This window comes from Saccopteryx leptura, chromosome X (genome assembly GCF_036850995.1).
Source record: "Saccopteryx leptura isolate mSacLep1 chromosome X, mSacLep1_pri_phased_curated, whole genome shotgun sequence".
NCBI classification, from domain to species: Eukaryota; Metazoa; Chordata; class Mammalia; order Chiroptera; family Emballonuridae; genus Saccopteryx; species Saccopteryx leptura.
The window spans coordinates 125,107,431-125,123,572 of NC_089516.1; the positions used below are offsets into that span (position 1 = coordinate 125,107,431).

The following is a 16,142-nucleotide window of genomic DNA, read 5'->3' on the forward strand; positions in this document are numbered from 1 at the left end:
GCAGTGCATGATTTTAGAATTTGATGTGGCTTTCATTGTTAACTAAGTGATCTTCCATGACTTACTCTTCAGTTTTTTATCACATACGAGCAGCTTAAGCGGCTTCAGATCTAAGGACTCAACTATATGTGAGCCAAGTCCTGCCAACCTTTCTACTCCTTTCTTCTTTTCCTTGTGTAAATGTACTTTGAAAAACTTGTAAGTGTTTACTGAACCATTGGTCTCCCAAGAGCCTCCTGATGGAAGAACAATAGTATGGTTCAAAATTGTTCATTTATTTGTGTTACTATGTTAACGTCCCTGAGAGGAAGTGTTAACATTGAGATCCTGGCCCCAGATTGGTATCTTCTATGAAGATGGATACTGATGGGTGACATTCAAAATGGCCTTCTTTTCAAATGTGGGTTAAATTTAGTTGGTTTGCCCCAGACTTGGTCTAGAGCAGAAGGCATAGGCCAGGGCAGTTACTGCTATGTATGTTACAGACCTCGGTTCTCATTAAAGTATTTATTGCAAGAGTCACTTTGGCTTTGTGTTCATTTACTGTTTTCTCCTTTGTCAACTCTTTATAAGTTACATTCTCCAGAAAGTGATATAAAGAAGGAGACTATGAAATTGAGTCTGGACTCTTTCAGTACATTTATGGGAACAGATTAGGTGCATTGTGCTTTCCCACTGTCATTCATTGTCATAATGCCACTTACTTGTAAACATCAGACAAGTGGTCCTTTTCGAAGCTTGAAAGAAAAAACAACCAAGAAAAGTAGCTCATTTGGAAATTTCTGCAGCTAACATGCTATGAGGCTAAAGATAGAACCCAGTTGTCTTACACGGAACAAGTTCTGCCCACTTTCTTATACTAGAACAGTGCCTAGCACATTGCAGTCACTCAAATACTTGTGGGAATGAGTACCTTAGTTCTTAACCATTATCTATTCATTATTTGTTCAAAAAAACATTATGTGTCTATTATGTCCTAGATGCTGAGAATATAAAAATAAGTTAAGATGATCTTGTTTATAAGCCCACATTAGAGTAGCAGAAACAATGAAAGCAGGTAATTATACAGTGTGTCCATAAAGTCATGGTGCACTTTTGACCAGTCACAGGAAAGCAACAAAAGAGGATAGAAATGTGAAATCTGCACCAAATAAAAGGAAAACCGTCCCAGTTTCTGTAGGATGATGTGGCAGCATGTGCACATGCACAGATGATGACGTAACACCCTGTATACAGCGGAGCAGCCCACGGCCATGCCAGTTCAGATGTGGACAGTACAGAGGAAAGTTCAGTGTGTTCTGTGGCTTGCTAAATTCAAATCCGTGACCAAAGTACAATGTGACTATCAGCGCGTTTATAACGAAGCGCCACCACATAGGAATAACATTGCTTGGTGGGATAAGCAGTTGAAGGAAACCGGCAGTTTGGTGGAGAAACCCCGTTCTGGTAGGCCATCAGTCAGTGATGAGTCTGTAGAGGCTATACAGGATAGGTATGAAACTGGGAGAGTTTTCCTTTTATTTGCTAAGGACTCTGAGAAAGGTGAGCAAGGTGCCACAGAAACACAGAGGAGGGGACAACCAATTATTTAGGGGATAGCCAAAGACTTCATAGTGAAGTTGACATTTGTGCTAAAAAAGCAGATGCTACCATGTGGATGAGGCAGCAAAGGACATAGCTGACAGGGTAACGGGGAAAATGCAGTGTGGCTGAGATGTAGGGCAGAAGTTTTCAAATACTACATGAAGCAGAGTCACCAGGCGATCTTGTGGAAATGTTTGGTCCTGCATTCCATCATCTGGGAGCCTGCCACTACTGGGGAAAAGTCATTTTGCTTTTGTCACAGTCACTCAATGCAGATGGTCCTTAGATTATACTCTGAGGATCACTTATAAAAAATATGGGCTAGAAAAAAGAAAATAACAGTGTGGCCAAAGGGTCAAATTATGGAGGGTCTCTATATGCCCGAAGAAAGAGTTTGACTTTTGTCCTGGAGTGATGGGGTAGATACAGGAAGTTTTTTTTTGTGTATGTGACAGAGACAGAGAGAAGGACAGATAGGGATAGACAGACAGGAAGGGAGAGAGATGAGAAGCATCAACTCTTTGTTGTAACACCTTAGTTGTTCATTGATTACTTTCTCATATGCGCCTTGACCGGGGCTATAGCAGAGCAAGTGACCCCTTGCTCAAGTCAGCGACCTTGGGCTCAAGCTGGTAAGCTTTGCTCAAACCAGATGAGCCCGCGCTCAAGCCAGTGACCTCGGGGTTTCGAACCTGGGTCCTCCGGGTCTCAGTCCAACACTCTATCCCAGGTGTGGCCAACAGTTTTTGTCCCCGGGCAAGATTAGAAAGAAAAGTATTTTCACAGGCCGGATGAAATATTAAAATTAAAAACTGTTAAATACAAAAATGATTTGTTTTAAGTAAACAAAATTTTATTATGTAATTTGTTTATGAATAAATGTGAGTGAAAAAAAATTAATATACAATATTATTTTAATAAAAATATTTTTAAGAAAAATATAATTACATACCGTATAAATATCCAAACTGTATTGCAATCAATCAAAACAATAATTAATAGAATGAGCTTGAAGAGGTTATATCACAAATAAAAAAATTATTTCATTTTACAAACAGCCTGGACACGTTTTTAATTATCAATTGCAGCTATTGTCTATACTATAGTGCCACTTGATTCAGCAGATTTGACCACAAAAATAACAAATTGTTTGACCTTGGGTCAAACTCCACCTAAAAGAATGTGGGTTTCACATCGCCACTAAACGTCAAAGTCAACCTTTTTATACTTACCGCCCACTTTTGTATCTCTGTCAGTAGTAAAATTTTCTAACCACCCAATGATTCCACAGTAATGGTGATTTATAAAGTAGGGAAGTGACTTTACTTTATAAAATTTATAAAGCAGAGTTACAGCTAGTTAAAGCATATAATAATAATTACTTACCAAGTACTTTATGTTGGCTTTTCGCTAATTTTGACAGAATCAATCTTTATAAAACAACTTACTATAGTTAAATCTCTTTTTATTTATACTTTGGTTGCTCCACTACTGCCCCCCATGAAAGCTGGAACGCCCACTAGCGGGTGGTAGGGACCAGGTTGACTACCACTGTGTCAAACAGTTCATATCGAGTACAGACAAGTACAAAAGTTGTAAATCTTTATAATGGAATTTTTTTTAAAAAATAAAGAAGTATCGCACAAATCCATTCAACCAATTATTGGAAGTTAACCCTACATTAGTCACAGGTGGAATTCTTTTCTGCATATCACTACTTCTTAAATATCTCAATTTCTAATAATCAAAGATGCTTCCGCTTCTGAGTAGCTGAGATTTTAAAGTAGGGGAGAATATTAAAAATTTAATCGCGGGCCACATAAACTCATTACACGGGCTGGATCTGGCCCACGGGCTGTATGTTGGCCATACCTGCTCAGGCGACATAGGATGTTTAAAATAGGGAAATAGTAAGCCCTGACCAGGTAGCTCAGTTGGTTAGAGCATTGTTCTGATATGCAAAGGTTGTGGTACAATCCCTGGTCAGGGCACATACAAGAACAGATCAATGTTTCTGTCTCTATCTCTCTATCATTTTCTCTTTCTCTCAAATCAATTAAAAAATTTAAAAATAGGGAAATAATATAACCAGCCTTTTTTTTAAAGGAAGATAACACTAGTGTGGAGGGTAGCCTGGAGGGGAACAACCCTAAACAGTTTAAGACACATTGAAATCTACTTCCCTTTATGTACAGGTAGACAAAAGAGGGTCCCAATAAACTAAGAAAATGTATCCTAAGTCACATAGCCATGTTGTGGCAAGTGTGAGACCAGCACATAGTTACTGGATTTCTTTCATTCTACCACCCCACAGTGCCTTCAGAACTGTCTAAAGTAGTACCTTTTGAAAATTAATTTTAGTTGACTTTATTTTTTTAGAGATGTTTTAGGTTCACAACAAAATTTTTGGAAGGTAAAGAGATTTCTCATATACTCTCTATGCCCACATGTACACAGCCCCCCGTTCCACACACACACCAGAATTCTTCACCAGAGTGATTAGCTTGTTATAATCAATAAATCTACTGTATTTCCCCATGTATAAAATGCACCCCTTTCTGAAAAATTTGGGGTATAAAAACTGGGTGTGTCTTATACAGCCGTTTCATGTTCTTCACTTGTATTTCCCACTTTTTTAGTGCTTGTTTGTGTGCTCATTGTTGTAGATTTTTTTACTTGCATTTCCTGCTTTTTCACACTTGACTTTGCGCTCATTGTTTTGCACTTGTTACCGGTATATTACAGTAGGTTACCTTTTGCCATGTTCTGCCCAGAAATGGCTCAGAAAAGATTTTTGTACAGTGCTGAATTCAAGTTAAAAGTGATCCAGTTTGCAAAAGTGAATGGAAATCGTGCTCCTGGACATAAGTTTGGTCCTCCTCTAACTGAGAAATCAATTCAAGACTGGTTATGGGAGGAAGAAACCCTAATGAAAACACCACTGCAGAAGAAGGCCATGAGAGACAAGTCAGCAAAACAGCCTGACTTAGAGAGGGAACTAAAGATATGGACTGAAGAGCAAAGGGCAATTGGAATTCCTGTGTCCACAAAGATGGTTCAGCATAGGGCAAGAAGAATTGCTGATGAAAAAGAAGTTACTGATTTCAAAGGAGGACACAATTGGTGCTTCAGGTTCATGAAACAGAATGGATTAAGCATGCATATATGCACCGGACTTTCCCAAAAGATGCCTGAAAGCTATGAGCAGAAGGTCCTTGAATTTCATCGTTCTGTCATTCAATATCGAAAGACACATCAGTTTGAGTTGGAACAGATTACTAGTATGAATGAAGTCCCCCTTCAATTTGGTGTCCCAAGTAACAGAACTGTTGATAAGAAGGGGGTGAAAACTGTAACTGTGAAGACAAGTGGACATGAAAAGAGCCATTATACAGTTGTTCTAGCTTGTTGTGCTGATGAAACCAAGCTGCCTCCTATGCTGATTTTCAAATGTGAAACAATGCCAAAAGAAGACATTTCTTGAGGAGTGATTGTCCACGGTCATGACAAAGGTTAGATGGATTAGGATGAGATGAAGATCTGGTTTGAGAAACTTTGGAGAAAGAGACTACATGGGCCTTTACACAAACCTGCCCTATTGGTGCTTGATCAGTTCAGGGCACACATAACAAAAAACACAAAGAAGATTGCCGCAGAGCAAAAAACAAAAATTTGTTGTCATACCTGGAGACTTGACATCCCAGCTGCAACCACTTGATGTCAGTAGTAACAAACCCTTCAAAGCTGCCATGAGAGACGAATGGTACCAATGGATGAAGTCTTCTGGGGACAGTTTGACACCAGTAGGAAAAGTGAAGAAACTAACTGTAGGAGAACTTTGTACCTGGGTGAAAAGATCCTGGATAATATCAAGATTGAGATTGTTCTCAAGTCATTTAAGAAGTGTGGCATTTCAAATGCCATAGATGGCCTGACCAGGTGGTGGTGCAGTGAATAGAGCATCGGACTAGGAAGCAGAGGACCCAGGTTCAAAACCCCAAGGTCACAAGCTTGATTGCGGGTTCATCTGGTTTGAGCAAAGCTCACCAGCTTGAGCCCAAAGTCATTGGCTTGAGCAAGGGGTAACTTGGTCTGCTGTAGCCCTCCAGTCAAGGCACATATAAGAAAGTAATCAATGAGCAACCAAGTGCCACAATGAAGAATTGATGCTTCTCATCTCTCTCCCTTCCTGTCTGTCTGTCCCTATCTATCCCTCTCTCCCTCTATGTCCAAAAAAAAAAGAAAGAAAGAAAGAAAGAAAGAAAAAAAAAAGCAAATGCCATACATGGAACTGAAAATGAGGCTATATATGAAGACAGTGATTAATTCTCAGACATAGATGAGGACAAACTAATGGATGAGAGTTTTGACAGTGATGAGGAGTTATATAATTTTTTTAAATTTTTTTATTTATTCTGTTTACATGGATTCAAGTGTCCCAGTGAATATAACTTCCTATACCCCAACTCCTGTGTCTCCATTTACACCCCCATTTTCCCCATCCTCTCAACAGCCTTCCCCCATTCTCTCTAGGATTTGTTGTCCTGCTATCTATATCTCTGTGTTATGTATATATAATTTCACAAATCACTTTACCTTCTCTGATCCCATCCCCTCATCCCTTTTCCCTCTGACATCTGTCCCTCTGCTCCCTGTGACCCTGCCTCTGCTTCTATTCCGTTTCTCAGTTCACTTTGTTCATTAGATTCCACATATAAATGAAATCATATGATATTTGTCTTTCTCTGCCTCACTTATTTCACTTAGCATAATAGTCTCCAGGTCCATCCATCCATGCTGTTGCAGAAGGTAAAATTTTCTTCTTTTTCACGGCCACATAGTATTTCATTGTGTATATGTACCACATAATTTTAATCTTCTTATCCACTGATGGACACTTAGGCTATTTGCAGATCTTGGCTATTGTAAACAATGCTGCAATAAACATGGGGATGTGTATCTTCTTTTCAACCAGTGATTTAGGTGTTAATATAAATTTAGGTGTTAAATATTTAGGTGGTGTTAGGATATATTTCTAAAAGTGGAATAGCTGTGTCAAAAGGCAGTTCCATTTTTAATTTTGGGGGGAAACCCCATACACTTCTCTACAGTGGCTGCACCAGACTGCATTCCCACTAGCAGTGCAAGAGGGTTCCCTTTTCTCCACACTTTCGCCAGCACTTATTGTGTGTTGATTTGTTAATGAGCGCCATTCTGACAGGTGCGAGGTGGTATCTCATTGTGGTTTTAATTTGTATTTCTCTAATTAATGATGTTGAACATTTTTTCACATGCCTATTGTCCATCTGTATGCTGCCTCTTTGGAGAAGTGTTTATTTGCATTTTTAAATTGGGTTGTTTACCTTCCTGATGTTGAGTTTCTCAAGTTCTTTATAAATTTTTGTTATTAACCCTTATCAGACCTATTGGCAAATATGTTCTCCCATTGTGTGGGCTGTCTTTTTATTTTGTTCATATTGTCCTTTGCTGTGCAAAAGCTTTTTAGCATGATATAGTCCTATTTGTTCATCCTGTCCTTTATTTCACTTGCCTGTGGAGATAAATCAGCAAAGATATTGCTAGGAGAGAAGTTGGGAAGTTTACTTCATATGTTTCCTTCCAAGGTGTTTATGGTTTCATGACTTATGTTTTCTTTTATCCATTTTGAGTTTATTTTTGTGTACAGTGTAAGTTGGTGGTCTAGTTTTATTTTTTTTGCATGTACTTGTCCAATTTTTCCAACACCATTTGTTAAACAGACTTTACTCCATTGTATGCTCTTACCTCCTTTGTCAAATATCAATAGGCTATAAAGGTGTGGTTTGATTTATGTGTTTTCTGTTCTGTTCCATTGATCTGTATGCCTGTTCTTATGCCAGTACCAAGCTGTTTTGAGTATGGTGGCCTTGTAGTATAACTTGATATACGGAAGTGTGATACCTCCCATTATTCTTCTTTTTCAGGATTGCTGAGGCTATTCATGGTTTTTTGGGGTTTTTTTGGTTCCATATAAAATTTTGGAATATTTGTTCTATATGTTTGAAGTATGTCATTGGTATTTTAATAGGAATTGCATTGAATTTATAGATTGCTTTGGGTAATATAGACATTTTAATGATGTTTATTCTTCCTATCCATGAACACGGTATATGCTTCCACTTGTTTGTATCTTCCTTGATTTCTTTTATCAATGTTTTATAATTATCCGAGTAGAAGTCTTTACCTCCTTGGTTAAATTTGCTCCCAGGTTCTTTATTTTCTTTGTTGCAATTATGAAGTGGATAGTTTCCTTAATTTCTTTTTCAGACAGTTTATTGTCAGTGTATAAAAATGCCACTGATTTTTTTTCCTTTTTTTAAGATTTTATTTATTCAATTTAGAGAGGAAAGAGAGAGAGAGAGAAAGGAGAGAGAAGGGGAAGGAGCAGGAAACATTAACTCCTATATATGCCTTGACCAGGCAAGCCCAGGGTTTCAAACTAGTGACCTCAGTTTTATCCAATTCCATTTTTAATTTTTTGAGGTCACTTCATGCTGCTTTCCACAGTGGCTGTATCAATCTTCATTCCAACCAACAGTGCACAAGGGTTCCCTTTTCTCCCTATTCTTACCAACACTTGTTTGTGAATTCATTGATGATAACTATTCTGATAGATGTGAGGTAATAACTCATTGTGGGATTTATTTACTTATTTATTTTAATTTATTGTGTTTCAATAGATTCTAGTTTCATCCTGAATGCACCCCCCATCCCCTGTATTTCCCTCAACATCTCCCTTGCCCCTTCCCAATTGCACCCTCCCCCCTTCTCTTCAGAATTATCCCATCCTATCATCCCCATTCCTTCTGTCCTCTTTTCCTCTGGTCCCTTTGATACTTCCTGTGTCACAATTCTGTTCCTCAGCTCACATTGTTCATTGGATTTCTCCAATGAGTGAGGTCATATGATATTTTTCTCTCTATGCCTGGCTTATTTCATTTAGCATAATAGTTTCCAGATCCATCCAATGTTGTCGCAAAAGATAATATTTCCTTCCTTTTCATGGCCATGTAGTATTCCATTGTATATATGTACCACACATTTTATTTATTCATTTTAGAGAGGAGAGGGAGAGACAGAGAGAGAGAGACAGAGAGAGAGAGAGAGAGAGAGAGAGAGAGAGAGAGGAGAGACAGAGAGAAGGGGGGAGTGATTTCTTTTATCAATGTTTTATAATTTTCTGAGTACAAGTCTTTAACCTCCTTGGTTATATTTACTGCTAGGTACTTTATTTTGTGCTGTTGTTGCAATAGTAAAGGGGATTGTTTCCTTAATTTCTTTTTCAGACAGTTTACTGTTGGTGTATAAAAATGCCTCTGATTTCTGAGTATTAATTTTATATCCTGCCACCTTGCTGAATTTATTTATCAGGTCCAGTAGTTTTTTGAGACTTTAGGGTTTTCTATGTACAGTATCATATCATCTGCAAATAATGATAGTGTTACTTCTTCTTTTTCAATTTGGATGCTTTTTATTTCTTCTTCTTGTCTGATTGCTGTGGCTAGGACTTCCAGAACTATGTTGAATAAGAGTGGTGAAAAGGGGATCCCCCTGCCTTGTCCCTGATCTTAATGGGATTGCTTTTAATTTTCACTCATTGAGTATGATGTTGGCTGTGGGTCTGTCATGGATGGCCTTTATTATGTTGAGGTATATTCCTTGCATTCCCACTTTGCTGAGAGTTTTGATTATAAATGGGTGCTGGATTTTATCAAATGCTTTTTCTGCATCTATTGGTATTTTTATGTGGTTTTTCTCTTCCTTTTGGTTATGTGATGAGTTACATTGATTGATTTGTGAATATTGTACCAGTCTTGCTTCCCCAGAATAAAGCCCACTTGATTATGATGTATCATTTTTTTCATGTATTGCTCGATCTGTTTTTTTAATATTTTGTTGAGGATTTTAGCATCTAAATTCATCCGGGATATTGGCTTATAGTTTTCTTTCTTTGTAGTGTCTTTACCTGGTTTTGGAATAAGGGTTATGATTGCCTCATTGCCTCCATAAAAGGAGCTTGGAGGTCTTCCCTCTTCTTGAATTTTTTGTAATAGCTTGAGAAATATAGGAGTTAGTTCTTTTAATATTTGATAGAATTCGCCTGTGAAGCCATTTGGCCTAGGGCTTTTGTTTGTTTGGAGTTTTTTTTTTAATTTTTTTAATTTTTATTTATTCATTTTAGAAGAGAGAGAGAGAGAGAGAGAGAGAGAGAGAGAGAGAGAGAAAGGGGGGAGGAGCAGGAAGCATCAACTCCCATATGTGCCTTGACCAGGCAGGCTCAGGGTTTTGAACCAGCGACCTCAGCATTCCAGGTCGACGCTTTATCCATTGTGCCACCACAGGTCAGCCTGTTTGGAGTTTTTTGATAACTGTTTCAATTACATTTGTTATCAGCCTGTTTAAGTTTTCTGATTCTTCCAGATTGATTTTTGAAAGATTATATGTTTCAAGGAATTGATCCATTTCACTTGGTAGGTTGTCCAGTTTTTTGGCATACAGGTCTTCCTAGTATTTTCTTACTATCCTGTGTTTTTATGCTGTGTCAGTTGTTACTTCTCCACTTTTATTTTTAATTATATTTATTTGAGTCCTCTCTCTCTTTTTCTTGGTGCATCTGGTTAAAGGTTCATCAATCTTGTTTACCTATTCAAAGAACCAGCTCTTGGTTTCATTGATCTTCTGTATTGTTTCTTTAGCCTCTATGTCATCTATTTTCCCTCTGATCTTTATTATTTTTTTCCTTCTACTTCCTCTGGGCGTTATTTGTTGTTCTTTTTCTAGTTCATTTAAATGCAGTGTTAAGTTGTTTATTTGAGCTTTTTCTTGCTTTTTGTGGTATGCCTGTAATGCTCTTAATTTCCCTCTCAGAACTGCTTTTGCTGTGTCCCATAAATTTTGAGTTTTATGTTTATTTTTATTTGTTTCAAGAAAATTTTTGATTTCTTCCTTAATCTCATTGTTAACCCATTTGTTATTTAATAACATACCATTTAGTTTCCAAGTTTTTGAATGTTTTTCAGTTTATTGTAGTTGATTTCTAGTTTCATGCCATTGTGATCAGAGAAGATGCTTGATATGACTTCAATCTTCTTAAATTTATTCATACTTATTTTGTGCCCTAACATGTGGTCTATCCTAGAGAAAGTACCATGAGCACTTGCAAAGAATGTATATTCTGCTGCTTTGGGGTGAAATGTTCTTTTTTTTTTTTAGTTTTTATTTTTTTTAAAGATTATTATTTATTTATTTATTTACAGAGACAGAGAGAGTCAGTGAGAGGGATAGACAGGGACAGACAGACAGGAACGGAGAGATGAGAAGCATCAATCATTAGTTTTTTGTTGCGCATTGCGACACTTTAGTTGTTCGTTGAATGCTTTCTCATATGTGCCTTGACCGTGGGGCTACAGCAGACTGAGTAACCCTTGCTCGAGCCAGCGACCTTGGGTCCAAGGTGGTGAGTTTTTGCTCTAACCAGATGAGCCTGCACTCAAGTTGGTAACCTCGGGTCACGAACCCGGGTCCTCCGCATCCCAGTCCGACGCTCTATCCACTGCGCCACTGCCTGGTCAGGCGTGAAATGTTCTTAAGATGTCTATTAAATCCAGTTGATCTAGTCTATTCTTTAAGTCTGCTGTTTCTTTGTTAATTTTCTTTCTTGAGGATCTTTCTAGTGATGTTAGTGGTTATTGAAATCCCCTAATATTATAGTATTGCTGTTGATCTCGCCCTTTATGTCCATCACAATCTACTTTATATATTTAGGTGCTCTTATAATAGTGGATAGATATTTACAATGGTTATATCTTCCTGTTGGATTGCTCCCTTTATCATTATGTAGTGACCTTCTTTATCCCTTACTATTGCCTTTGTTTTAAAATCTATTTTTTCAGATATAAGTATTGCTACCCCGGCTTGTTTTTTCATTTCCATTTGCGTGAAATATTTTTTTCCATCCCTTCACTTTCAGTCTATGTGTATCTTTTGTTTTGAGGTGGGTCTCTCATATACAGCATTTGTACGGGTCTTGTTTTCTTATCCATGCAGCTACCACATGTCTTTTGATTGGAGCATTTAATCCATTTACATTTAAAGTTATTATTGATATGTAGTTGTTTATTGCTATTTTATTCTTTAAATCTATATTACTGTTTTCTAGATTATTATTATTTTTTGCTCTATTTACAACAGGCCCCTTAATATTTCTTGCTGTATTGGTTTGATTGTAATGAATTCCTTGAGTTTTTTGTTTTTGTTTTTGTCTGGGTAGCTTTTTATTTCTCCTTCAATTTTAAACAATAGTCTTGCTGGATAAAGAAGTCTTGGTTGTAGGTTTTTGTTTCGCATTTCTCTGAATATTTCTTGCCAATCTCTTCTGGCCTCAAGTGTTTCTGTTGAGAAGTTGGGTGCCATTCTTATAGGGGCTTCTCTGTAGGTAATTAACTGCTTTTCTCTTGCAGTTTTTAGTATTCTTTCTTTTTATCTTAAGTTTGGTATTTTAAATTTTTTTTCAAATTTTTATTTTATTTATTTATTTATTTATTTTACAGAGACAGAGAGTCAGAGAGAGTCAGTTTTTTGTTGTGACACCTTAGTTGCTCATTGATTGCTTTCTCATATGTGCCCCAACCATGGGCCTTCAGCAGACCGAGTAACCCCCTGCTTGAGCGAGCGACCTTGGGCTCAAGCTGGTGAGCTTTTTGCTCAAGCCAGATGAGCCCGTGCTCAAGCTGGCGACCTCGGGGTCTCGAACCTGGGTCCTCCTCATCCCAGTCTGACGCTGCATCCACTGCGCCACCACCTGGTCAGGCAAGTTTGGTATTTTAATTATGATGTGTCTTTGTGTAGGCCTCTTTGGGTTCCTTTTTAATGGTAGTCTCTGTGCTTCTTGAATTTGTGTGACTTTTTACTTCTTTAGTTTAGGGAAGTTTTCAGCTAGATTTCTTCAAACAGGTTCTCTATCTTTTGTTTTTTTCTTCTCTTTCATGAACCCCTATGATGTGGATGTTGTTTCTCATGTTGTCACAGAGCTCTATTAGAGTTTCCTCACACTTTTTGAGCATCTTTTGTTTTTGCTGCTCTGCTTCTGTGCTTTTGTTTATCTTATCCTCGAAATCACTGATTCTGTCCTCTGCTTAATCCATTCTGCTGTTAATTCCTTCTAGTTCAGTCTTCATTTCTGATACTGTGTTTGTCATTTCTTATTGGTTGTTTTTTTATTTCAATGTTCTTTTTGATGCTTGCTATCTCTTTATTTAGGTCTTCGTTATGTCTATCCCTTGTTGGTTTAAGATCCTTGAGCACCCTAAAAAATCATTGTTTTAAACTCTACATCTGGTAGTTTTTTACTTCCATGTCATTCAGTTCTTTTTCTTGGGATTTCTCTTGTTCATTCATCTTGGTCACATTTTTTGTCTACACATTTTGTCTGTGTATAGACTCTTCCTTTGGGCATTTTGTTTGTGTAGCTAGCTGAGTGTAGGGTTGGTGTTGTCTGCCTCCAGCTTCCACTTGTGTTGTTTCTAGATCTTCTTGGGTTGGCATCAGCTATTGTTTGTAATTCACTGTGGGCTAGTTGTCTGTAGGTACTGTTCTTTTTTTTGTTTGTGTCCATGTCTTCTGTGCCTTAAGTGGGTCAGGTATGTGGAGCCCTTTCTTAAGATACCACTCTAACAAGGGTTGTTAAATACTGAAGTGATGCTCTCCTCATCTAGCCTCTGGATTTCCCAGTCCTGGACCTCCCTGGCAGGAACCTGGTGCAGACCTGTTGGGGTCACTACGTATGACGGGCCCTTAGCAACCTTCTTGGAGCCACAAGTGATCCAGAGTTTGTCGCTTCCACTTCTGGGCCTAGGTGCCATTGTAAATATCAGCTGCACTCCTAGACTGGCTTTTATCTACTATTGGCCCCTGGAAAGTTTGCTTAAAAGTTCTAGTTCCTCTGAGTTTTGCTTTTTGCTGCCTCTTACTGTTAGCTGCTTGTTGGACTCAGCATGGTAATTCAGGGATTAGGAAGGGTAGTGAGTGTGGCTTTCCCCTTAGCCTCAGGTGTCACTTTATAGACAGTTTTTTTTCAGACCTCAGTAGAGTGTAGCCACAAGAGTCCAGTGGGTGTGGCTTCTGAGATCCAGAGGGGTCATCTGCCTGCCTACTGCCTACTGCCGCTGGGCATGCCACCACCCCACCACTGCCAGGCACTCTGCCACCCCTGACCTGCCTCCACGGGCCACCACCGCCTCCAGCCCACCCGCCATCGGGCAAGTACTCAGCAGTGTGGGGAGGCAGTGTAGCTCAGACCTCAGCACCCAAAACCTGTGTTCCTGATGCACCCCCTGGTTCTGAGCAGCCCTTTGCCCTGACTGCAGTAGGGGAGACTCTGGTGGGCGGGATAATTGCCCCCCTTTGCTGATGTCACCAAAAGGTGTTGCTTCTCCCAGGAAAAATGGCCACTTTAGTATTGAGGAATGACTTAACATGGGAGTTGCCTTCCTCCACTGTGTCTCTCCCTGGGCCTCTGAGTTTGCATTCTCCTCTCGAATCTCCAGTCCTCTAGCTCTCCCCACCACTGGAGCCCCAGGTAAGTGGTTGTGAAGGAGGTGTTCTGCATGGGCCCTTTAAGATGGAGCCTGGGTTTGAGTTCTGTCTCTTTCTCACAAACAGTAACCCAGCTCTTTTCACAGCTAAATGCTGTCTGGGCACCTCTTTTAGGCTCTGGGGCTCTAAGCTGGGGCTTCGGGCCTGGGGTTGAGGATGCACACCTCTCAGTGCCATTATCCCCACAATGAAGGTCCTTGTGGACTCTCCACCACTGCTTGCTTCTGGGATCATGGCAGCCCTTTTCACATCCTCGCCCTTCTTACCAGTTTTGTTGTGGCTTCTTCTGTGATTCTTGGTTATAAACTTCTCTTCGTTTAGACCTAAATTGGTTTTTCAAGATGATTGTTCTTAAATTAGGTTGTAATCCAATTTGGTCCTGGTACATTGCAGTTGGAACGTCTGCCTACTCCATCACCATCTTCTGGTCTCCAAGGAGTTGTATCAATTTTATGATGAATAAAATGAGTTTAATAACTTTATGTAACACATTTCTTTTTTCAAATTTGAGCCCCAAAATTAAGGTGCGTCTTATACATGGAAGTTTCTTATACATGGGGAAATACAGTACATTTTCAGATCATTTTTACCCCAAATTCATCATTTACCTTAGGGTTCCCTCTTGGTGTTATACATTCTATGGGTTTTGATAAGTGTATAATGACATGTATCTGCCATTAAAGTATCATACAGAGTAAGTAGTTTCATTGTCCAGAAAAGTCCACTGTGCTTTGTCTATTCTTCCCTGTCCTCTAATCACTGGAATCTATTGATCCTTTTACTGTCTTTATGGTTTTGCCTTTTCCAGAGTGTCATATAGCTGGAATCACACAGTATGAAGTCTTTTCATATTGCTTTCTTTCACTTAGTAATATGCATTTAAGATTTCTTCATTGGTTCTCATGGCTTTATAGCTGATTTTCTTCTTTTTTTCCTTTGGATATATCACAGGATAGTAATTCACCTGCTGAAGCATGTCTTGGTTGCTTCCAAGTTTTGGCAGTTATGAATAAAGATGCTGTAAACATTTATGTGCAGGGGTGTGTGTGTGTGTGTGTGTGTGTGTGTGTGTGTGTGTGTGTATGAAAACGTTTTTAGCTCATTTGAGTAAATACCAAGGAGTGCAGTTGCTGGATAGTATGGTAAGAGTAGGTCATTTAGTTTTTATAAGAAACTTCCAAAATATCTTCCAAAGTGGCTGTACCATTTTGCATTCCCACCAGCAGTGGGAGTTTCTGTTTCTGCACATCAATGGTAGTTTTTTGTATTGTCAGTGTTTTGGATTTTGTCCATTATCATAGATATGTAGTGTTATCTTATTATTTATATGTATTTGAAGATTACTATGTCAGTAAAATAATATTGAATGTAAGCTATAATAAAAAGAACAAACAAACCATCACTACACCAGTCAGATACCTGACTCATTCCCAAATAGATGAGCAAAAAGAAAGTCATGTTTTTAATTTTTTTTAAAAAAAATTATTGAGTTTTAGAGAGAGGAAGGGAGAGAGAGAGAGAAACATTGATCTGTTCCTGTATGTTCCCTGACCAAGGATAGAACCCAGAACCTTTGAACATCAGAATGATGGTCTAGTCAATCCAACTATCTGGCCAGGGTTAGAAAGCCTGTTTTTGCAATGGTATAGGCTGAGAGATAGCTCCTTAAAAGGCTTCTGTGTATTGAAAATTGGCTTTCATTCACCTAAGGTTAAATGCTATTTTTTCAGAGAAATTTTCCATTAATTTTCTCTTTACCTATCTAGATATTTTTTCTCATGATTTTTTATACTATGTATTTATAACTACATATTTGATTATTGATTAATATCTTTCTACCATCAGTCTGTAAGCTCCATAATGGACTGTGTCGATTTTGTTTACTTCTGTGTTCTCAGTACCTACCACAGTTACCTTACTTAGTA

General features: G+C 38.5%; 1 protein-coding gene across 5 annotated transcripts in view; it reads left to right on the plus strand.

Moving 5' to 3' along the window:
- The window catches only part of SLC25A14 (solute carrier family 25 member 14), a 57,600-nt gene that overhangs the window by 33,335 nt on the left and 8,123 nt on the right, over positions 1 to 16,142 (plus strand). For 4 of the 5 annotated variants that reach the window (XM_066357141.1, XM_066357140.1, XM_066357143.1 and 1 more), the window contains exon 11: positions 73 to 522. The exons of the other annotated variant lie outside the window; for it this stretch is intronic. In XM_066357141.1, coding sequence (XP_066213238.1) covers positions 73 to 114 — 42 coding nt within the window. In that variant the 3' untranslated portion in view covers positions 115 to 522. Of the gene's footprint in view, positions 1 to 72; positions 523 to 16,142 lie in introns of those variants that run through there. 5 annotated transcript variants of the gene reach the window in all.